We start from the raw sequence: 25,453 nt of genomic DNA, 5'->3' as shown, positions 1-25,453 counted from the left end.
ATCGGGCCCTTAGTGTCCGTTTCCTGCTGATGTGGGAGTGCTTTCAGAACACAGTCAACACTGGCTTTGCAGAATTCCTTTAACTCAAGTTGTTTTCAAACTAATCTTCGAAAAAGATTTTCTCGAAAAGTCCTGACATGCACTCAGAAATGAAACTCTGGATGTAGTTCCAATGGTTAATGCAATGAGGCGAGGGCAAATGGCAAGCTGGTTTGAGTTTGTGGACACTCACCTCCACGTGCTGGCAAGTCTGGATGAGTTTGGCTAAGAGGGATTCCATCTCCGTGTTCCTTTTTATGAGGTTTGCCAGGTTACACTCCAGGTTTTGCTGTGAAAAAATAAAACATTGTACAGGTCAATACATCTGGCAATGTGACAGTACAACTGACTGCAAGATGTCATCAAAAAAGTGAAACATTATTATAATGAACATTGCAAATAAGTGGCGAGTAAAATAAAAAAAGGAAAAAAAAACCATCAGCAGTGAGACATTTTCAAAGGGCAATATACACTGCTCAGTTCAACACAGCGCCTTTGGTAGGGACTTCACCCCAGAATCAAACACAGCAGCCACATTCTGAAGACGGTGGGCCTCACTTTCTAGTGGTGAAACACGGCATAAAAGCAATGTGTACAGAGGCTTGTGCCTTGATGCATCCCTCCCAATCATGTTTTTAAGGTTTTTCAGGCAGAATAAGAGATCGGGTGCGACCTGGTTCCTCCTCTTCCTTCTGGCTCCGCCTGTGTAACTTCCTTGTTTCGCGACTGCATGAGGTTTTATGCCGGCATACAGCAAGCCCTGTTCACAGTGTCATTATGCTTTAGTAACATGTATTATTATCGTTTACACTGCAATTGATAAATCTGCATTAGAGATCTTCAGTTTTTCATAAATGTACCAACTCTAATGCTCTGTACAATGTGTGTGATATTAGTACACTAGCTGGCCTGCCAGGTCCTTGGTGAAGGCGCGGATTAGCGCCAACATATGATCGCGCCTCCCTGAGCAGGTTTCTGATTTTTGGCACAAAGCAAACTTTTTTCTGTGAGTTCATGTATGCCATTTTTTGGTCTTCTATTTGTGGTTGAATTTTTTCTTATGAATAATTTGTTCAATAAACATGTATGTTCCATGCGACAGCACTCACTTCTGTAAAAAGGGACTGGGACTGGTTTGCCCCCACATGTTGCTGATCTGAAGTATCCGGAGCTCTGCATGCATGAAAGCCTTCTAGGTGTGATGTGTAGGAAGCATCAAGGGCTTTGTGTCCAGAGAAGAGACCTCATGCTTGTAGTGAATGTGTGCATTGGCCGGCAGCTGAGTATGTCAGTTGGTGTTAGTGGTATTAATCTGTGTTGTTCGGAATCTGGGGAGAATGTCTATTTTAAATGCTTTGTGTGAGTAAGGAGGTGAGAATTAAGGCTTAGTCAAAAGGGTAACGGGTGGTCATGGGGTTTCCACATTGCTAGCAAATTCTTGGCCCCACTGTCAACTGCGTTGTGTTGAGGGGTGTTTGGCTTTTTGTGGTTGAGGCAGGAAGATGTCCAGTTTTGCTGTTCTGATACTCGGGAAGACAGGGAAGGCAGTCTTTTGGGGTGTTGGCGTTGCCTTGAAGTCTTGTGTTCTAGTCATCTTTCTCTGAACGCCATGTGTTGGGATGTGGGGGAACTGTTGGGAGCTGCTTTGGTCTACCCCTAGTTTGTGTCTGCGTGTGAGAGTTGGTCTATTGAGAGTCTTGCTTCCACTGTTTGATGGGTGCAGGGTAACATTCTATTATGTAATAAAGAACCCGACCTTAAGATTCTTTCTGAATGCCAGGTAGTTCTGCATAGTGCAGATTTTACTTGTTAGCATGTCCCAGAGTTTGGCAACCATATTAGAAAAATTATGCCTGAAAAACCTTTACATTTTTCACCAACACGAGATTTTCAGCTAGCATAAAACGAAGGTATTCCTGTGGAATCTGCATGCATTTAGCAGCTGTTAAAAGCTGAGCTTTCCCTAGGGATCCATTGTAAATGGCATCTGCGAACCCTAATTTGTAGGCAGCATTTACATTTTTTTTTACAAATCTGAGAGTAAAAGAAAACAAAGGTGAGCTTGCCTGTATTTATTCTTTCGTTTTGCACATTTTTTAATGAAAGTTGAAAATGTCATTTTTGTTGCTGTTAATATTTCTTTATTGATTTTTACATGAGGAGTCAACATAATCACATTCAATCTGAAATTAACAAGCTAGTAAAAATGACACCCACGATGAAAACATTTACATGATTATAGTATGTGTGTCACTGCGCATGCAACTTTATACATCCCCCATTTTTAACCATCCAACTCTTAAGATAAAATTGCTACTCAGTTATTCACTCTCTTCTGAGGGTGCAGCCATCCACAATGTTATTTGCAAATTAATATGCTCAAGTAAAAAAAAAAAAGCCAAGCAACTCATCATTGAATGTCTTCAAGGGCTGGCAACAGATCATCACTATGGATGCAGAGTAATGTAGTGTCTCAGGCGTGGACTTTTGTTGGTTTTATTTGCTTATATAGCGCACTGAACTCAAAGGTATCTGGGCGCTGTTCTTAGGGTACATGGTTACAATCGTTATATGAGATACAATAAGAGATACAGTAATATATACAGTAGTAAATACAAGAATATACAGATATATATACAATGTGAGGACATATACAAAATGCACAAGTTCCCTTTTGGTTGCTTTGATTGTGAATCCTTTGAGAACATATTTGCCAGATTCCGAATCCGAGGAAATGTGTTCCAATTCCAGCACTGCTGCGAGACTATTAACCAGAGGGAGGCCAATCGAGTTCTCAGATGCTTGGACTTTCTGCTACACCCGCAATGTGAACAGTGAGGCTGTCAAGGGTCCTCAGTAGACTCCAAGTCAGAGACAATGCAAGAAGGGTACGCTACTTCAGGCAGGGCGATCTTGTGCCGCCACTCCCTTTTGCAATCCTGCCAGATTTGAGGTTTATCAGGTCCATTGTGGCGCATCTAGTTAACCGCTGCTGGTGGCACACCCTTACACATTTGCTTAGCATAACCTTGTAGTAGAACAGGCCCAAGGAGAACTCTCGAAGCCCTGGTAACAGATGTCACTATCGCACAGCTGAATGGAACTCAATTGAACGACCTTCCAAGACTGAAATGCTAAATTATTAGCACTGCAGAAAAAAAACGCCTGGGCCCCAGGTAGTATGCACACAGTTGTCTGCACTAGGTGGACACTAAGCAACATCAAATGCTTGTTTTTGTTTTGTTTTTTCCTCTTTTCTTTTTCTTCTCCCTTCCCCCAAGATTTTAGGTTTGGACTTTATATTGTAGGTTGGATGGTTGGGGGGAGAGTTATGGTTATAAATATTGTTGAATTTATGAAGGTTAGGTACGTTTAAGTTGAAGTTATTGTTTGTTCACTTGTTTAATGGAAAATTTGAATGAAATGGCTAAAAGAAATACATCAAATGCTTGTGAGATTTGCCATAGGGAAAGCGTAAAAAGGCATTGCTCTTGCTCTCTGTAATAAACATAGGCCTTGGCAGAGTGAATTTCTGCACTGATGCATTACAAGACAAAGCTTACACTTGGCAGCCAGTATACATTAATGACACGAAAAATTAAGCAAAGCAAAGATGCTTGCCTTTAGAACACGCATAACTGTTTGAAGGATGGGAACATCCTCAGAATGACAAAATCCCTTGTCATGTTTGACAAGTTGCTCTTACTGATGTCAGACCAAGGAAGCCGCGCTTATTTTAGGGAAACCACATGTGCTTCCGACCGTGGTATTTGTGCAGCTTTGTGACCGACATGCCTCATGAGCCCCCCGCCGCCCTCCTTTAGCCCCCTCCACTTTGCCACAGACCCTGCTCCTTGTAGGGTTTCAATGACACGTTTTTTTTCTCATTCATCAGAATTCTGTCTCATTTGGAAATATAAAACTCTGCAACGCCCTAGTTGGCCAATTGAGTACCCCAGCATCGCTGGAATCCATTTCGTTCTGGCCTAAAACAGGGGATAAACTGAGGTCCCGTGACCCCCGCCCATACTGGCAAATGTTGTTCATGAGATCGAGTTCCGGGACTCTGCTGGGTTCTGCCGGGAGATCCCAGGCATTCTGTTTTTCCTGGCGCTGAGCGCCTCCTGCTCTTCCACCCAGCATGCTCTCTGGAAGGCGAGAGTAGGATGGTGATAGCCCCCGGGGGCAATAACCATGCAGGGCTGGGGTCGATTTACGCAAACAGGGCCCAATTCATGGAATATTAGCCCGGTTCAAAGTGAATTTGCACTGCCGACACAAACCCTGATTCATGGAACTGTGCAAAGTCCGGGCAAAGTCATTTTGTACTGCAAAAATACACTTCGCACGGTTGCAAGAATCAGGGTTTGTGTCGGCAGTGCAAAGTCACTTTGAACCGGGCAAATATTCTATGAATCAGGCCCACAGTGTTCAGAAGCCAGGATAGCGCAACACTAACCAAAGAGCTAGTTCGGCATTTCATTCACACAGAAATAAAAATCCTTCAAAATGTTAACATTTGCCACCATGTGTCTGATGAACGATACACATGATCCCATTTTTAGGATTCCTCCCACCGATGCCCCATTTCTAAACTGCGACTCTTCTTTGTTGGGTGTGCACTCTGCACATGCACAGCATTACTTTCTGTACGGCACATTGGAAGCTGCCATGACCTGCATTGCCATGCAGAGGCCTGAATGCAGGTAACGCTGCCCTCGGCCCCTTCCAGGCTCAACACCAAGGTTGTTCCTTCGCAATCCCAACAGGGCTGGCACGTGCACATGAGAATGTCGTCTGTGTGCATGTCATGCATATATTTGTTATTTGATGTTATGTTATTTGATGTTTGTATAGTGCCTGCTGTCATTGTTATGGCTTCGAAGCGAGGTGGAGTGCAAGACCCTTCGAAAGACCGTAGTCCGTGTAAACATGGAAATAAAAGGGAATTACATTGCATGCAAATAGTCTAGAATTAGGTGACTGTTGAGGGCTCTGCAATACTCTACATTCAGAACACATGCACACTGGATAACATATAGTCAAGGAAAAACAACCTGCAACCTTGCACTCGCATAACTGGCTTCTTACATACAGGTCCAATTTCACTAGCTCACACTGGCCAAGCAAGCGCGTGCACCCGTGCGCTTCCGCTCTCTCTCTATTTCTTATGTATATGTCAAATAACCAAGATCACAAATGTTGACATTTACACCACTTTAATCAGTGATTGAAGTGCTGTGGAAATGTGCCACAAGGTGGTTCAATCCACATTAGCGTGCTATATGAATAACTCCCTCAAATGCAAAGTTTAGTGCGTTGGAAATGGAAGCTCACTCTGAAAATCAGGTCCTGATTCGCTTTGAATGACAAGACGCTTCTGTAGTGTAGAGGAACAGCTGTATACCCCTGCAGGAGATCCCGCCTCTCTACGTCACCTATATTGTAGACATGAAACTGTGCTGTGTTTGACGCCAGCTGTTGTGCCAATACCGCAGCAAGTGTTTGGAAGAAGCTACCCATTAAGAGAACCTTATCGAATGTTCACCCGAAGTGACGATAACCTGCGGGAGGAATTGCCTGAAGGATTATGAAAAGGTGCAAAGAAGAGCTAGTGATGTCCTAAGAAAGTGTGCACAACGTCTCGAGACACTGGCTGAAGATGATGTATGGATCGTAGAGGACTAATGGTGAAGTAACGATCAAGTGAACTCTAAAGTATGAAAGAATAGATAACACATGCACCAAATGCTGCAGAAAACAACAGTTCAACAAATGTACAGATGCTGAAACACAAGGTAGATTATAGCTGTAAGTAGTGAATAGAATGCAGGCAAAGCCGCCATTATACAGACGCTGGACATTGGTATCATGAATTGAGTAAGCCAGAACCCATGAAGCGAGAATGGAAAACTGTGTCGCAGCAAGAATAAAAGGCTCATGGAGCTGCGTGGCAAGGCTGCCTGGCCCGGATTCAAGATTCAAGAAGCGAGGTCAGCTATCTTTTCTGAAGAACGGGTATGCAGAGGTTGAACCTTATCACGTTAAGGTGCAAAAAAGAACACAAAGGATGCCAAACTTTAATTCATTTAAAGCATTTAAAAGCTGCAAAATGGACCAAATTGTGGTCTCCTGTCACGTGAGCCAAAGATGGAAATAGAGTTTGAACTTGAGTTACAGACACAATGGTGAGTGCCCTCACTCCCATGCATTCTCAAAGGCAAGGATACTTTGCAAGGCCAAGTACAAAGACAATTTGATGGCACAAGGCATGGGTGATGATAGATGCTGGGCTAATTGGTTGGTGAGACAGTTTCATGTCCCATCTCCTTGCACCTGGGTCTGGGCCTACGTGCTGCTAACTGAACCGAATGTTCCAGACATGGCAGAAGCATGGCAACCAATTATATCAGTCCATATATTGAAGGAGCTTATAGTTTGAAGACCAATGGGAAACCGTTTTTGTTTCTGAAATGACATGTTTTTAGAGGTAGGCATAAATTGTCCACTGGATAATGCACAGCCAATAACGATCCTAGCTACTATAGAACTGTTTACCTAGAGGTCTCCCTTAACCAATCCCAACCCTCAATGTGTTTTTTCATTATTGCCACGTACATGACATCACTCTGATGCATTGTGTGTAAGAACTATACTTTTTGTGGAGATTATTGAGAGACTGAGCGTACGTCCACTGATGTGCGTTGTAACTGCCCTGTTTTAGATAATTGTTAATAAAATCGTGTTTTGCCATCTTCCTGAGTTGGTTCTGTTATTTGGACTCAGAATGACTCTGGTGCGATCCCATCCATTCCATATGCACGTTCCTTAGATCCATATGTTCAGTAGTCTTCCCTGTGTGCCAACTAAACATTGCCAAAAAATGACCAACGCATACACATCTTGTGACTGACTTCAACGGGGTAGATGGAACATTAAAGTGCCTCTGCCGAGTCATACGTCATAGAAATGATAAAGGAACCCAAATAAACTCCAAAAATTAAAATCATTATTTCAGGTTTGCTTCAAGATGATTTGAGTGTTACAACACTCACTTAACAGGGAAGAAGAGCACTCCACCCAAACCTATACAGGCACATCAATAAACTATACTGCAATTTTAGCAATAAAGACAACACAAAGCTTGGATAGCCAGATGGGAAAATATCCTTACAGTGATACCGGACTAGGGATAGTAGCCATGTGTATGTTAGTGTTGGGGAACACAGTATTTCTAACTACGGCCCCACACTCGACACTATGAGGCGTCCATATGTGGGGTGAAGTGCACAACACACATTTTCAAGATTTTGTGATCTCAGGTGACAATCACCTTCTGACCTTTGAACAAACCTATCACCAAAGGGCGTGGCTGCCATTAGTTACGGTAGGACTGTTCCCATTGGTGGCACAATGCCACCTTTCAACTGCATCTCCTCTGTATGTTTTCTTGTCCAAGGACGGCTTTAGTTTGGGCTCTCTAGAATTGTTTAAAAAAAAAAAAAAAAAAAAAAGACAGCCCTCTGTCGACCCCAGGGTTTCCTGCGTGAATGATCTGAGCGATTGGGCAATCTATGGCGCAGGAGTTTCCCTTTACTATTGCTTGACATTTGATTCCAATTTAGCGAGTCCAACAAGCTTAAACTCGGCAGGTGTGCTCTGAAATATTCACCCCGAGATATCTGAGAAGGCAATGGCACGCAGAACCAAGCACTTGCACTAGAAGACCTGAATGTACCATTTCTTGAGCGTATCCAGCCATTTGTAAAGGCCGGTGATTCATCATTACCAGGTGATAGATGTCTCATGTCATGGCTAATTTCAACCAGATTCGGTCAAGTTAGAAGGAGGTCAAGTCATTTCAGACTGGAAGCCTTAACTCAAGATCCGCTCGCCGGGGTTTGGTTGCAAAGCATGCATTAATTTTGCCATGTCCAGCAGCTCACATATGCTATCAAATGCCTGCTAATTGCACGCATTATCGACCACAGGCAGGTGTAATGGAAACTGTGGCTATAAATCCCGCTCTGCACTTCTAACATTTCTGCCTCTACACACATCTGCCCACCATTTTTCACATTACTTGAAAGACTCATGTGAAAATCTGTTTATAATCTGCGAGAACATGCTACTGAAGCCGGCGGCTGGAAGTGAACAACCATGCTTGATCCTACAGGGATCCCTGGGATTCTAATCCTACATGTATTATTCCCATCTAAAGGCCTAGGAGGAGACTGCTTGGGATGCAAGAAAAGCCGCTACAGCAACTGTGTCTGATCAGACTGCACAAAGGGGCAGTACCACTGAACGAGAGCCCAACCAAGGGAAGGGGATTTCTCACTATATCTTCATATTTATGGGGTAAGGATGCACCAAATGAAATTTAGTGTGCAAGTCTTGCTCCCATTGTATGTGAGTAGCGGCACAGAGGAACAGCTGAGATTGATGAGGAGTCAAAATGGAAACCAATGACATCCATGGCTTTCAATGCACAGCCAGTTATAAATGAAGCTGAGCATGCCATGCAGGTGTGAATCAATATATCATAATTAATACCATGTTGGTTTAACCGCCAGTCATCTGGTTATCAATATCTGGAAGCCGAACATTTGGCTCAGCCTCAACTGCACTTGTTGTGCAATTGACAGATGGTAGGAAGCCCTCTTGGTAGATTAACATTCATGGCTGAATGAGTTTTGGCCTTGCCCAGAAGACAAAATTAAATGTTTCTTTTGAAGGACGACCTTTCCTCAGTACCACATTTTGAAGCTGCCAAATTATGGTGTTCAATCTTTTCTGTCTGTTGAATCACATGCTCTCATTTCCGAATCCCTGCACAAAACCTTGGGTGGTCTTCGTCATGGCGTGGTCAAGAGCAGACCATGACTAGCAGCTCCCACCTTGCATGGACAAAGTGAAGCTTGGTCATGTGCCGACATCCCCCGGGGTTGACGTATCCACTTAATGCCGCCTCTAAGAGGAATGACTTCACGGCTGTATGCTGCATTGGTATGGCATATGAATCCACCCAACATGAGCAGTGAATACATGCGTTTTATCTCAGAGTATCTCCCCCTGTGCTCGTCTTGAAACATTTGCATGAAGGATTTCCTTTTAGGGTCAGAGTCTACAGTTCAGGGGGCTTGCTATATACTGTGGTGGTAGAGACCACGTGCAGAAATTCTCTCGGATGTGATTTCAGGTACTGGGGGTTAGATTTCCTAGACATCCACAGCCTTCTAGGCCCCCTACAAGCAGGTTTCCACTCCTGTCACTCCATGGAAACTGCGCTCATGAATGTGTCAAACTTCATTGTCTCTGCTGAGCACTCCAACCTATCCTCTATCCTAATTATGTTAGGTCGCAGGCAGATGAGAGGTTGGTAAAGAGGGTAACTCGGAGGCAATGAGGTAGGCGTATAGTTTGGCTTTGAACAAATCTGTGTGGACTGTTTCTCGGATGTCTGGGGGAAGAGAATTCCAAGCACGTGGAGCAAGAAGAGAGAAAGAGTGGAAGCGAGAGGAAGCTCAGGGAGGGCGAGGAGCCACAGGGGTAGTCAAGGAGGCAGAGCGGAAATTACAAGAAGGCCTGTAGAGTTGGATAGAGGAGGATAGATACAGTGGTGCCTTACCATGATAGTTTTGTTAACAGGTAGAAGACATTTTGAACTCTGACCCTGTTTTGCATCGTCAGCCATCCAGCCTGGTGATGGCAGAAAGAAGTAGATGTGAAATTAGGCCATGTAAGTGGCCTCAGATTGTAACATTGCCTATAATGATCGGTGGAAGTGATATGATGGATGAATTGAAAGCCCAGATATACAAATTGTAATTGAATGTGGCAGTCAGCCAAGACCCCACGAGGAACCAAAAGGCGGTGGCTACTTTAACAATAGAGGGGTGTTCAGAATTGAGGCAGACTATGATGTTCTGAAAAGATTGTAGGATTGGAATGAGAAATCAGACATTTAATAAATAAAAGTATTCCAGTAGTGTGCAATGTGAAAACAAAGGGATGCTTGAGAAATTTGACAAATTGCTCTGTGATAGCAAGACACATTTTCAATATTTCAGGGACAGTGAGTCAATACTTGTATGCTACTTCAAGAGGCTACATAGCTCAGCACACCAGGTGCATAAGAGATGGAGAGAGAGGTGCAGGGGCGAGTCCATGGCATTGGGGTGGCCTTCCCATGTTCTTCTAACCAGCTCTAGCACATAGAGGTGCATAGCCAGTCACATCAAAGATGGCACTAATCTGCAGGGAAAACTATATACTAACCAATCATCTTAAAAAAGCATTGCCTTCCCTGGAGCTGAACCTCACATTTTGGACAGACTGCAACCAGAAACACAGGAGCGGATAAAAAGTGTGATGTGAGATAAGAAAAAGAGCAGAGAATTATTAAAGCAAAGTAGTACTAGCAAAATATGGAGAAAATGTCCTGGCAACAATTGAAGGATGGCTTACTCAAGCAGAAATGGTGAATATGACTAGAGAACAAAACTGGATAAGTAGGAAGTGATGAGATCATTGTTTTGAGTTAACAGTGATTTCACAGGACCAGCAATGCACACAAAAGTGACTGTGGAGAGAAGACATGCAGGTGGCTATTTGTGGCACGCCGTGACAGAGGAGGAATCAGATGGGCCAGTGAGAGGTGGTCTTGGAGGATTATCGATTTGCAAACTGATTGGTACAGAGTCTAACATCCATGTATATTTCGCAGAGCTGACACTATCAAGTGCAAACATAAAATAGTTCTATACAGCTGTACCTCACTGATGAGGCAGTGTGTAATAACAGTGACAGCTAATGTGACCAATTACTGTTCACCTCCCATGAGTTGATGCTACAATTACAACGTTGTGCCAACACAAATTGCAAAGGATATGAGCAGTACTTAGTAGGCCACCAATAAAAGGGGCATGGAGCACACGATACAATAGGAAGTGGAGAATACATTGTATAACCCAATGAGAACCTACATAAGAAGGACCTCCTTACAAAAGCTGTTGAAGACAGATTCCATGTAGTTCTTGGATCTGCCTATGCTATACAATGATTGCAAGATCACTGCCAACCCTGGGATTGTGCTGAAATCCGTACAGGACTGGTTAGCAAACAGGTGGGGACACATAGATAGCAATTAATGGACTTAGTGTGTTATTGTGTGTAATTAGGGTGCAATGCTTGGGGTGCTAGGTGCACCCCATATTGTCCCGGGGCCAGATGCATTCCACTTTCACCTAAGAGGTTTAGGGGTGAGGAGGACTCCTTGGGCTCAGTTGGTGCCTTGCCCATTCATCTGAAAAGCAAACTCTATGAATTAGCAAGACTCAGAACTTGTAGTAGGCAGCACTGCTCTAACATTCTATTTAGTCGTACGACTGGCACCACGCGTTGATTGATGTGATGCAAATATTGTTTTTCAAGTTAGTGTAAATATTTTGTTGACTCATCATCTATACTAGCAAGCTGCGGGTCCCAGCATTATCCTTGCCATGGTGTGGAGAGAAAGAACAAAATGTGGTTTCACCTACAGTGTTTATTATTATTATAATTTCAATTTTATTGTGCATTTGTTAGTCGCTTATACAGTATGTCAATTCTGTTTGAAAGCGCCCTGTTTCAAACCGAAAATCCAGGAGTGAGTCAACGCATTGTTGTCCCGATCCAGCCTTATCTAGGAGCGATTAATGGATTGTTCGTAATGGAATTATGTTCACCTGTAATCACATTCCTTCATTCCACAGGTATTAGGCTCCAAAATGAGAGGCACTTTGGAACAACATGTTTTTAATTGAACAAAAAGCTTGCCGTGATTATTTTAGCAACCTGGCATAAGTTGGCACACCTAATTGGCATGCATGAAAACCCAAACCCCCTGTATCCTCATGTGAGAACATTGGAATGTTGGCAGCCCCACCGCAGGCAATGCAGTGGCTGAGTGGGTGCAATGACTGGTGAAAGTCTTCAGTCCAACATTCCGATGCTTCACCTTTGCCTTGCCTGTTTAAACAGAACATTGTACTCTCATTGGGTGGAATAGTCTAGCATTAATGTCCCCCTCCTCGGGCGATTAGCAGATGGAAAACCTCCATTGGCCCTCATAAGGAAGCATTATTACTTAATGAAAAGAACTCGATATGACTTGAATAAAAACGTATTGATCATTTAACAGTAACACACAACCCGCTCTATACACGTTGGGGCTCGTTACAAGTGCAGGGCAGGCCTTTCAGTAACCAGCCTTTCCATAAAACGGTGTTCAGAGGAACGTTATCGGTCACTTATACAAAGAACCGCCAACAAATGTTTTTCTTTCCCTGCCCACACAATAATATGGAAAACTGCTGGAAAGCGCGAATACTGCTCAGTGTGCCACTGTGAATGCAGCGGGCGGGAGGAAGTACAACACTAAGGTATGCCAGGCTGGTATAGGACGTGCCACATCCGTCCCTTTGATTAAACAAATACAAAGTGTAGTCACCCAGAACTGGGGAGGTTGTGGGAATATTGCAAACCGCGTTCCGTTTCATAGGCTGGGTAAACATATTTGTCCAGAAAACTATGTAAGTCACACACAGTGAAAATGGCTTTCTGTTATCAGAGCCTGAAGAGCAGAACTAGGAATTAGATCATCTCAGGACCCATTTGTGTTCAATGTCAAAAAAACAATGCAAACTTTCAGATAATGATTTTGATGATGATGTATAACTGGCATGGTCTAAAGCAGAGGGAGACCTGTGCGCAGCTGTGTCTCACGACGTCCGGGATTTGTGCACACCTCAGAAACCCGAGACTTTGGGACACACAGGCCCAGGTGACCGGAAACATCTGTCACAGCCCTCATGAACCTCTGGGAAAGACGTTCTGTTCTGCCTCGGGGTACAGTGAAAAGGGTTGCATTGGGCTCCTGCCAGTTTTTGGTACCAGAACGGGCGAGGAGCTCTGCATGTGGCGCAAGTAAATACTATCTTGCGACTTTGCAGGCGGGGGGCACAGCAATCTATAAGGAGACCCTCCGTAGACGACCATCCCTGCTGGATCCATACTAAACACAAATAAAAACCTCTCTCTCCAAACTTTGAACATCGCACACGTACACCTTTAACTACCACCAACATCCTCAGCCCGTGGACAAAAGCAGAGGGCCATCCCTCTCCACACAAAGCCTGTGATGCCTCCTACGCTTCTCACCAGGAAAGTGTACATGCACCCAGAGCTCGGGACACTTCCGGTCTGCAACCTCAATACAAAGCACTGCAATCTTGCATTTCCCATTCTCCTCCTAACTAGCTAAGCCCACCCACTCTCTACGAGATCCAATGGAAGAGCAAGCAAGGTGTCACATGTGACACAAGGGTAGGTTGACATCTCAGTTGGGTGGGTCTCTGGGCAGGTCCATCCTTCAACATCTCTTGGACGCAAAGCCATGAGTTTCTCGTGGGATGTGAAGGGCTCTCAAGGAGGGGGCTCAGTCTATGTGCTGTTGGATCTTTGATTTTGGCTGTTAGGGTGTGACAGACCCGTGGCCTCCAATGGATGACATCATTGTAGGTAATTTGCCGAAAGAAAGCCAAGAGCCTTGTCCATGAAGGCTTTGTGCATTGTGTTTAAATAGTATCCTGGGTTACCCGGAACAATTGGAGCGTTATTATGGTGGGTCCAGGTTGGATTGTTTCTCCACTTTGAGGCACCTTCTGGTGGACTGCGTGTGTACTGTATGTCAGTTTGTTGTACTTTTTCAACTTCTTCCACCACACAAGACATATCACGCAGATGTTGCCTTCTGCTTTTTATTCGGCTTTGGTGCTCACGTTGGGGGTTGGCAATTTAATATGCAAATGTTCTATTTTCCACTCTGATGTCTGAGCCCTTTTTATCTAACGTCCATGTCAAGTTCAGCAAAACCACATAGATGAGCACCGCAACACGAACAGAGCAATATTTAATCGATATCAAACTCAAAAATAAGACCAATAGACTTCTATGAAAACAAGTAGGAGAACTACAAGATCCATTTTGCCATAAAAGCTGAAAGTAAGTCATGACGCTTCATCTAGATCTGTCTTCACATCTTTGTGACAAAACACAATTTCCTGGAATACTGGGATTAACTGGCGCACTCCTTGCATCTCTAGGGACAAAGGCTCAGAACTCTTTACGATCCCTACAAAATGCTTTACTCTTTCTTGATTCAATGGCGGACACATTAGGAATAAGAGTCTAGTGGACTCAATCCCCTGTGTAAGGGCTTCACAGGCCACCCTCGTAATGCCTTCTCAGGCGCCAGTCCCTTCACACATGCGGATGTGGTTAAACCGTAGTAACATGGAGTTAAGTAAAGCTATCCTATCAGGGATAAGAATAACTAGGCAACTTGTGTAGTGATTCATACCATCTTGGTCTAGGGTCCAAGTGCTGTACAAATCAGTGACGAGGCTCCTTGGATTATTTTTTAAAAAAACACTATAGTTTATGCCACGGTTAAAACTCAGCATCGACTTCAATCTAGATATGTTTTTTTCTGACTTTTTGCTGTGAAAGCCTAACACTTACGGAGCACCACTTGTTCAGCCATCTGTGTTTGTAGCACACAAACATTTGTGAAAAACAGTAGTTGTTTTGGCATTCTTGGCGAGATAGCCGTCAAGTTCCCCATTGACATGAGTGACACCACAAGCCAGTTCTGTTTTTTTCCCATAACACACAAAAAAGCAGAAAATTAACGGCCAGCACGCCGACGGACTGAGTACACTAAAAGCAGTGTATGGTCATGATTCTTACTTCTTAAAGTGTGTAAATACAACCCCCACTAACTCTTATGTAACTCTAAATTCTCATGTTCTCTCTACTGCTTAAAGAAAATGCCACAGCAGATGCAGGACCATCGATTTCTAAGAAAAGGTCCACTGCTTACCTGTAAACAATCAAATCCAATTCCATTGGTTATGCAAACTGCAAACAGCCATGGCTGTAGGCCAGGATAGCACAAGGCACCCAACAAGGGATCCACCACAGGAGGGTGCCACATTGGTCCTTCAATGACCATGCAAACAGAAAAGGAGTGCCAATCGCTAGGTAAGGAAGGGTGGTAAAATACCACTTCCTCAAAGGCACCACAAAAATGATAGCAGCCATTATTGATTCTATGGTGCATGAATCGAATCAAGCTGTCTCAACTCGCCTCCTCTGATAAAAGCGCAAGCCCTGAGCTCTTACTGCATGTGAAAAAATACAACTAATATGGGGTCATTTGAAAAAGTAGCCCTTGGTGGCCCGTTCCAAAGAGTTCTTTCTGTTGTTTAATATCCTTTTGATTGATTGTAATTAACTTTGTGTCATGTATTTTTATGTGTTTGATGGATTTTGAATCTGAACAAACATATTGACTGACTAATATCCTTTTTTTGAAGATTATAGCTATTTGGTCGTGTTGCACGTGAGCAACGCGGAATTAGAAAGCCTAGTGTAAGTTCCTGGGCATATGTTGCATTGCTCAGCAATGAGGCAGAAACACACGCAGAGAGGTAGCCGGCCCTTGCTGTACCAGTGAGGTGCACAACGTGACATGAAGTCTACACATCCTGAGACAGCATTGGTTCTGATAGAGCTATTGCATTTAAAGGGTTGTAATGGTTACGGTGAAACATTCGCTCAGAGGCCAACTATGCACTGCCAAGAGAAAACAATGTTCTGACGTAGAGGTGTCTTCCTGGGCGGATGCAGCATACGAGAAAAGTGCTTAGTCATGCACCCTAAGTTTACCTGTGTAATAACTACTCGTGGACCTTTCAACGTTCAAGGAATGCTTTGGAACATCCACATTGGAACCAGGTTTGCCAAGTTCATGTTTGTCTGAAGCAGAAGGAGAAGGTTCTGCTGGGAAACTTCACTTCACAGCTAAGTGTGACTCTGCCCCGCAGCATCAGCTCGGCCAGCGAGCTCTTCCGCAGAAGCTTCTATTTTGCAGGGATTCGATTTCGACCCAAAATATGCGGACACATATATGTGTGTTTTCTGTGAGAAGCACAAAGTCTAGCCTCGAGCTTGCTTGCAGGGGGGCTGGTGTTGCAAGAGGGGCGACCCCCGTGCGCTATGCACTCCAAGCATTCACACTGCAGTAACGATTCTGACTTAATAAAATATGAGACCCTCAGGCGCTCCGAGCACATGCACCGTCTTTCCACTCATTTATTCAACAGGGCGTGAACCCCCAAAAGTCTCAACGAGCGAACATATTGCATGGTCCGTTTTGTTCTTCTCAAACTTGCCCGCAACGCGATACAGAGGGATTTCCAGGATATTGGTGGAAATGCACACCAGGAGACATCCACGGGGGCGAACCACAATAGACGCAGACCAAAGCTGCTGCTTCTTTTACAGTACAGTATATTTCATCGAATACGAATTCACCTAAACAGAAATCTTCGAAAAAAAATGTCTTCGAATTGGTAAGGTAAGTAGGTACATTTTCAAATCTAGATGGGGGCTCTCCACCCGCATAATAAAAAAAGAAATTGGAAGAAAAAAGAATTTGAAGATTTCACCTTTAGGTGAAATGGATTGGGTGAAATCACGGATATCCCTTCTTTTACGCTTTCCAAAGTCAAACCTATCACTTCTGATCCTCTCTCCACCACCCACTATATATCTGTAAGAAAACCAAAATGCTCAGAGGTTGTAACGAGTTAAGCAACGTGCAACTAAAAAAAGTCCCTTCTGTATGCATCAAAACATTTAAGTGTGATGGCCAAAAGTTTATTATGTACCCAAGCTGCGGGTGAGGCTGATGGGCAGGGCTAATGTGTACCCCCCGTCCCCTTTACTTCACCCAGATAACTTCTTCGACACTTAGCGCTTCTGCAGTTACGTCGTCACACATTTAGTTCTTCTTGCCTTTACCTCGTCTGCATCTTAACATTGTTAAGGGAGCAATGGATATGGTTACGGTTAGCTTTAAGCTTAGGGTGGGGGCCGAGAGGGGTAGGTAAAGTATATGGGTATGAATGTGCAGAAGTGAAGACATGTATTCAAAATGTTTTCATCTCAATATTTTGACATTCGGCTTTATTTTTTGCTTGCCAAATACTGTTTGATCTGCAAACATGCAATCTGGTGTCACAACATGACACCAGGCCGTGTGGTAGAGTTTTAATAGAGTTATAGCCCAAAGGAAAGCAAAACACATGAAGGTAAGGATTCTCCAGAAGAGCCACAGGTGTGCCGAGTGGGACACATAGGAGTCATTGGAACAGACATGGGACGTCAGAGGGGAGAATGCGTTGCTGCGCAGAGAACAGGGTGGATGACAATGCAGGTGAGGGAGCAAGTTGGGAGGGGCAGCAGGCAGGTGCCCAGATTTGGCATGGGGTTCGAGAGATCCATCAGGGTACTTGAAACGGCATCAAGCAAGGGCACTTATTCCCTGCATTCCAATAATATTGATGGAGATCCCAGCCTTCCACTTTGGTTGCTAGCAAGAACGAGTACCCTGGGGAGAGGTGCTGAGCAATCCCATTGGCTTGAATGCAGGATGAAATAGAAGATATTAGCCTGCATTCTGCCGTGGCCGCTGTGTACTTCCTTTTTTTCTGCACATCCAAATTTTCTGTTCCCCCTCTATGGCCTCAGCGCCCCCGATTGCCATCCCTGAAGTTCCCCCACTCCTTGTTCTCCGACCTTAACCCACTTTTCCGCAGGCCACTGCTTCAGAACCCTCATCACCACACTCCCACTTCCCGAGACAGTGAACAGTAACACAGAAAAGGGACTTATGCCATTTTCCATTTTAAGTGGCCATCTTATTTTGCAGTTTTTTTAAAAATAAAAATCGGGCTAGCCCTGTAGGCATGGACTCGATTTCCTTTTTTTAAAAAAAACAATATTAGCATTGCAGAGCTAGCTCCAAGTGCAGATAGCATTAAGGACATCGAAGAGGAGAACTTGGTTGATATCGGCCCAGAGCCCTTGTTAAGCTTGGGCTGGCAGGAGAAAATCGGCCCAGAGCGTCTGACCCCCATCTTGATATGTAATGCTACATTTGAAGACTTTTATTTCTGTCTATGAATGCTCTAATCTACAGGTACATATCAACCATACATGAACATCTAGTGGCAGTCGCAACTTCTGTGGAACTAGCATCAACATCAGAATCTTGAAATACATATGAAAGTGTTGGCACCTTAGATCCTGTGTCAAATCATTCAATGGTGATTGAGCAGAGCAGCTGATCGAGCAGTGATCTGTCTACTCAAAGACCCGGAGAGAGGGAATTGGATGAGTAAGGGCAATGCTGAATAGTGGTTAGTACACTGATTTCCACAAAAACAGTCCTCTGTGGGAGCCGAAATCCAAGAAGAAATTCTAATAATTTCTGCACTTTAATTAAATGGGTAGGCACTGTCAGGGAGACTCTGTGTGTTCCATTGAAAGATGAAAAAATTATATTTAATATTACCCAAGGCTTCATTCTTGAGTTAAGTTACAAGGCCTCATACCAAAACATTTATTTTGTCTTTTTCTCCACTTTTACAGTATTGGGAGTTTTATTTTTCGAATTGTTGGCACTGAGGTGTAAGTTACATTTGTTCAGTTGGTGTGAACCAAGAATACAACTCATGGAATACACAACTTTGATCAAAGACAAGTCAGGGCTGAAAAGGGTAACTCTGTGACATGGAATTACGTCCCGGAATCTGACAAGCATCGATCTCTAACCCGACCAGTATTGTTCGCCCCTAACGTAGTCACACTAAAAGTGTTGGGGATCCAAGGAAACACATTTTTTTTGCCATCATCTACACTGAAGGTTACTATTTAAATACATTGTTGCACAACCCGAATGATTGCAGAAGATGGCACAGGTTGCACAACAGTGTTCATTGCAACAGCTAGGAAAGCAAGGGTATCATCCTAAAGGGCGGTACCACGAGCGACTAATAAGCATCACACCTCAGTAATTACTATTTTTAGAGCAATTAGTGGATATGAATAGCACAGTACACAATTTCATTGCCCATATTTTGTTCCTGCAATTGTAGCTGGGTAATAACACATTGTCTTTGAATTTATTTTATTTTTTTATTGCGTGTGGTTAAAAATGCATTCAACCTTTTGCAAAACAAACAAATAAAAACACAATGTGATGTGGAACAGAAAGACGACATAAGAAGATTACATCACAACACATCTAAATTCCATAATAACATAATAACCGCCTGTGTAGTCAATCCTATCCTTCAAAGTATAGTGGTCCTCATTATGCAAAAAGAGGTGCGAACAATTGATCATTACTTCTGCAGTAAAATAACACCAATTAGTATATTCAATCCTATCCTTCGAAGTATAGTGGTCCTCATTATGCAAAAAGAGGTGCGAACAATTGATCAATACTTGCAGTAAAATAACACCAATTAGTATAGTCAATCCTATCCTTCGAAGTATAGTTGTCCTCATTGTGCAAAAGGAGGTGTGAATAAGGGATACATTACTCACCGTAATCGTATTTCTGATGCTTGTATCTGCTTAGATTCACATGCTGTGCATAGGCCGACATCTAGTGGAAGCTGCGGAGTATTACAGTTTGTTTTTCGAAAATCGAAAATGGGCGTCGACACAGGCGTGCCAGTAATACTATCCCTAGTGTGACGTCCACTGTACCCAAGATCCCTCACGCGTCTAGGATCCTCAGATTGTATTTTTTCTGACATGAGGAAGCATGAGGAGTAGCGTGAGTACAGATAATCCAAGCAGATAGACAGAAAGGTAAGACTACAAGCAATCATGCGCCTTCTCTCGGAGGGGAGGAAGGGTGGGTCGCATGTGAATCTAAGCAGATACAAGCATCAGAAATACGATTACGGTGAGTAATGTATCCCTTCTGAGGCTTGTGGAATCTGCTTAGATCACATGCTGTGCATAGATTAGCGAGCAGTACCAGAAGAAGGAGGTGGGATGTGAGAAGGGTCATGAGCAAACAGGTGTCTTAGAACCGCTTGTCCCACTTGTGTATCTGTCTTGGAATGAGTGTCAATGCAGTAATGCTGAGTAAAAGTGTGAATAGAGCTCCAAGTAGCTGCTTTGCAAATGGAGTCGAGGGGAACATTTGCAATGAAAGCCAGAGTGGCACCAATGCCTCTAGTAGAGTGGGCCCTTGGCGTAAAAGGCAGAGTCTTTTCAGAAAGAGAGTAACACAGCTGTATACAGTTGATAATCCACTTCGAGATAGCGCCCTTAGAGACGCGATCCCCCTCTCTGCCTGTAGCTACGGAGACAAACAGTTGATCTGTTTTCCTTAGCGGTCTGGTTTTATTTACATAGTATAGGACCGCCCTACGCACATCTAGGGTGTGTAGTTTCACCTCAGCCGAGCTTTGCGGGTTTTGGAAGAAAGCCGGAAGCTCGATGGACTGGTTTACATGGAACCTGGATATGAATTTAGGTGAGAACCTAGGGTGTGTGCGTAAAACCAGTTTGTCCTTGTGGATAGTAAAGAAAGGATCCTGCACTGACAGAGCCTGAATTTCACTGACCCTTCTTATGGAGGTAATGGCTACTAAGAAGGCCGTCTTATAAGTCAGGTGTTTGAGACTACTTTTATGCATGGGTTCGAATGGGGGTCCCATGAGCTTAGCTAGCACCACGTTGAGGTCCCATCCTGACGGTGGGTTCGAAATAGGAGGGTGAAGTCTCTTTACTCCTTCCATGAAGGCTTTAACCACTGGTACTTTCCACCACGAGACCTTGTTATGGGCTGTGGTGTAAGCCGAGAGGGCTGCCAGGTGTACTTTCAGCGAGTTAAAAACCAACCCTGCATCCAGCAGGTGGAGCATGTATGTCACAACGTTGGAAGGAGTGCAATCAACCGGGTTGATTTGTTTATTCTGGCACCAGATAACGAATCTTTTCCACTTATCAAAGTAACAGTGCCTTGTATTTGGTTTCCTGGACTCTTTTAGAATGTCCATACACCTCTGTGGTAATTTGAGATGTCCAAACTCTATGACTTCAGGAGCCATGCTGCTAGGTTCATAGAGTTGGGTTCCTGATGCACTGTTTGACCCTGTTGCTGGGACAGTAGGTTGTACCAGGCTGGGAGTCTGATGGGCTCGCACACCGCCATCCTGCGTAGGTGTGGAAACCATGGTTGTCTCGCCCACATGGGAGCAACTAGGATGAGCGTCATCGATTCCTTGTTCATTTTGTACACCACTTTCCTGATGAGAGGAGTTGGTGGAAAAGCGTACGCAAACATCCCTGACCAGTTCATCCACAGGGCATTCCCTTGGGAGTCTGGCTGGGGGAACCTGGATGCAAATCCTGGGCATTGTTTGTTTTCGCTTGTGGCGAATAGGTCTATAGTGGGGAAACCCCACCGAGAGAAGAGATCTTCTACTACGTTTCTGTGAAGGACCCATTCGTGTTCTTCTGGGAGGGAGTCTCTGCTTAGAGCATCCGCTAGGGAATTGAGCTCCCCTGGAACATGTTGTGATGACAGGAAGATGTTCCGTCTGAGTGCCCATATCCATATTTTCTGGGCAAGCTTGGACAGATTTGGCGAACGAGTCCCCCCTTGCTTGTTCAGATAGAACATGGCTGTCGTGCTGTCCGTCCTGATCTGCACCGACAAGTTCAGTAGATGGGGCTCGAACGCCTTTAGCGCTCGGAATACTGCCAGAAGCTCTAGCAGATTGATGTGGTTCTTGGCTACTGAGTGAGACCAGAGACCCTGAGCTGTGTGGTGGAGATGGTGAGCTCCCCACCCAGTCAGGCATGCATCTGTAGTCACCACAGCTTGTACTTCGGGATCGTAAAAGGGTTTCCCCTTTGCGAGATTCTCTCTTGTCCACCAGTGTAGGCTCTGTACGAGTGTTGGCGAAACGACCACTAGATCGTCCCACTGACCACTTGCCTGAGACCACTGTTTCGCCAACCATTCTTGCATGGGACGCATGCGCAGACGCGCGTGGGGGACCAGGTAAATGCATGACGCCATCATGCCCAGTAACCGCATAGCTTTGCGTACTGTTATCTGTTGACCTGACTGATAATGCGGAATTTGCCGAAGTATATTCCGAATTCTCTCTTCCGAAGGGAAGGTCAATCCTTTCTGAGTATCTAGGATAGCTCCTAGAAACTGTTTTGAGGTGCTTGGCACCAGACTTGACTTTTTCTCGTTGATAGAGAAGCCTAATTCGTGGAGGAGGTCGATAGTCCTCTGAATGTTTGACCTGCAAATTCCTGGGGTTTCCCCCGTTATGAGCCAGTCGTCCAGATAAGGGTACACCGGGATTGCCTCTCTGCGTAGGTGTGCAGCTGCCACCGCCAGTACCTTGGTGAATACCCTTGGTGCTGAAGCTATCCCAAAGGGCAGTACCTTGAATTGGTAGTGGCGACTGTCCACCTTGAAGCGCAAGTACTTTCTGTGCGCTGGGAGCATGGAAATATGAAAATAAGCATCTTTCATATCCAAGGTTGCCATGTAATCCCCCTTTTTTAGGAGGGGGATTACCTCTTGTAGCGTGGTCATACGGAATTTTTGGGGCTTGACATACTTGTTGGCAGGCCGTAAGTCCAATACTGGGCGCATTGTCAAATCTTTCTTTGGCACAAGGAAGTAAGTTGAATAGATACCCTTGTTTACCTGGTGTCCTGGGACGAGTTCTATCGCGTCCTTTTCTAGCAGAATGGCGATCTCCTCGAGAAGGATCCTTTGATGCTCTAGGGAGTGCACTCTTTGTCGTGGAGGATGGTTCCGGGGACGCTGCAGTAGTTCTATACAATATCCTGCGGATACTGTTGACAGCACCCATCTGTCTGAGGTGATCCCTTCCCAAGCTTGGGTGAAGGTGGAAATGCGTCCCCCTACTGGGGTTGCGTGACAAGGGACCCTGAACTGAGCGTCACTGTTTTGGTGGAGGCGTGCCACCTCCCTTGTTGGGGCTGCCTCTGCCTCTTCCACGACCTCTCTTGTTACCCCTGCCGTAACTCTGGGTAGACTGCTGGTTGTTATTCCATTGTGTACCCTGTCCCTGGGCATAGTTGCCTCTTTGTGAATTTTGGCCGCGTGGGCGACGAAAATTACTGTTCCCCCTCTGGTTAGGGGGTTTGTTGGTAAGCTGGCCAAGGGATTTGAGAGTCTCATATTCATCTTTGGCATTTTTAAGTGCGTCTTCGACCGCTTTCCCAAACAATAGGTCGGGTTCCACTGGCTTGTCTATTAAAGAAGCCTGGGTTTCTGTCTTGAATCCCGACTGCCGTAACCACGCATGTCTCTTGATAACAGTACCTTCTGCTATCAATCTCCCTGCGTTGTCAGCGGCGTCGAAAGTTGCTTTTAAAATGCAACCAGACACGGCTCTCCCCTCTGCCGAGATCCGAGCCAGCTGGCCCTTTAACGGTTCTGGAGCAGAGGCAATGAGCGCCGCGACTTCTTCCCATTGATGGCAATTGTAACTAGCCAACAGGGTGGTGGAATTCGCAATCCTTGCTTGGTAGGCGGACGTTGAGGCTACCTTCCTGCCAAACCCGTAAAGTTTTTTGCTCTCCTTGTCGGGAGGAGCTTCTGATGAAAATAAGGGCGTGCCCGCCCTTTTTCTAGTGTTGGTAACCACTAGGGAATCTGGTTTAAGATGTCCCCTTATATACAGAGGGTCAGACTGGGCTGCCCGGAAAATCTTTTCAATTCTGGGGTTGACCGCTCTGGTGAGGTTAGGATTCACCAGGGAAGGATCTATTCTTCGTTGGATGGACTTGAGGATAGGGATGGTCTGAGCGACCGGTCTTCTTTCTCCTACAAACTCCTCCGCGAAGTCCCTTTCCTCCTGTACACCGTGGGTGTCGATGTGGAAATGTTCCGCTGCTCGAGCGAGAACCTCGTTGAGGAGGGGCTGGTTATCAACTGGAGAGTCGGTAACTGGGGCTTCGCTTTGTACTGGGGAATCTACTCTGTAAATTTCCTGTTCATTTTCTCCCTCCTCCAGGTCCTCATCCTCTGCAAGGTAATCTGTCCCGGTTTGTTCTTCCATAAATTCAAACTCCTGGTCCTCTTCAGGGAAAACTTGTCCCTGGTAACTGGGGAGTGGAGTAGAATATGGAATGGAGTAAGGCTGAACCTCGAAGGGTTCAGGTCTTTCGAACCGGGGCTTTTTACTTAGCGGGATAGGATCGGAGGAGCCTGAGGGTGTGGCCCCTTGAGGGTTATATGAAAGAAAATGTTCTGGGTTCTTATCATAAAAATCAGCCAAGGAAGACATCCTAGACATAACCCTGTCTATGTCTTCACTGGACCATTCCCTGGAACAGGGTATTACTTTAGTAGGTGATGATTTATGGGACTTTCCAAGGGTAGACTTGTGTTTGCTTGTCTGCCTAGGGTGAGAGGATGGCTTTACAGGAGTGGAAGGCTGTGCTTTCCTCTGTTTCCCCCCCTCCCCGTGCGTGGAAAAATGTTTTCCCTGTCCCTTGGAGGCCCCAGAGACTTTCGACGCCTGGCGCCGAGGGTCTGGAGAGGTATCTGTGTGCTTTCGTGGGGCCTCACTGGTGTTAACCGCGGTCTCGGTATCTTGGAGCGCGGCCTGGGGGTGGAAGTCGTCTTCGTCTCCCGACGATCGAACTTCCGTTAATGTGTGTAGCGAGGCACTCTTGGCAAGAGTGGATGATTGCCTTGCGTCGTGAGGTGATCTCGATCGAGAGCGCCCAGAGGACACCGAGTCGGACCGTTCTTTTTGTGCCTCTTTCCGGGAAGTCGACGTCGTTGAGGTCTGGTTGGTCTTAGTGTGTTTAGTGTGTGTTAGGTGTGTAGCGCTTGCGTCGCCGGGGGTCTTCCCCATAGCCGCCCTGCCGGACGACCTTCCGAGGTCGGGGACCTGCGCTCGCCGGCTGTCTTTCGACGCCGTAATGCCCTCGCCGTCCGAAAGTACGGCGTCGCTGCCATCGCTGAAGGCGCCCTCCGCTGCCATGGCCTCCTGCCTGGCGTGGTGGGCCCAACGCTTTGTCGAACGGTCCTTAAGTGTCTTAGGTTTAAACCTACTACACGCTCTGCAGTTCGCTTCGGGGTGATCCCTCGGCAAGCAGAGATTGCACGTGGCGTGCCTGTCGACCCAAGGGTATTTGCGATTGCACTTGGGGCAGAATTGAAAAGGGGTACCCTCCATACGCACCTTAAGGCAGCGGGCTGCTAAGTGTAGGAATATATAAAATGTAACTATATATCAAGAGTGAAGAGTATGTACCACCCCCCACTCTCCCTACTTGTAAGGGCCGAGGCCAGCGGCCTACTAGGCCCGGGCCGAGGCCAGCGGCCTTCCGAGGCCCAGATCCGTCGTGCAGCAGTCGACGGTCGATGACTTCTCCAGCCGTCGTCGAGGTCGAGGGTCGACGTTGGGGTGGGGAAGGGAATGAATAA

General features: G+C 45.3%; 1 protein-coding gene across 4 annotated transcripts in view; it reads right to left on the bottom strand.

The window, feature by feature from the left end:
* Positions 1–25,453, bottom strand: part of MID1 (midline 1) — a 484,850-nt gene that overhangs the window by 203,930 nt on the left and 255,467 nt on the right. For all 4 annotated transcript variants that reach the window (XM_069640367.1, XM_069640365.1, XM_069640366.1 and 1 more), the window contains exon 3: positions 233–328. In XM_069640367.1, the coding sequence (XP_069496468.1) occupies positions 233–328 (96 nt within the window). The remainder of the gene's footprint in view (positions 1–232; positions 329–25,453) is intronic.

The sequence above is a fragment of the Ambystoma mexicanum genome, chromosome 7q, assembly GCF_040938575.1.
Source record: "Ambystoma mexicanum isolate Mex_15411 chromosome 7q, UKY_AmexF1_1, whole genome shotgun sequence".
Lineage (NCBI taxonomy): Eukaryota > Metazoa > Chordata > Amphibia > Caudata > Ambystomatidae > Ambystoma > Ambystoma mexicanum.
The sequence above is the reverse complement of the archived record's forward strand: the minus strand, read 5'-3'. Positions and strand labels throughout refer to the sequence as shown.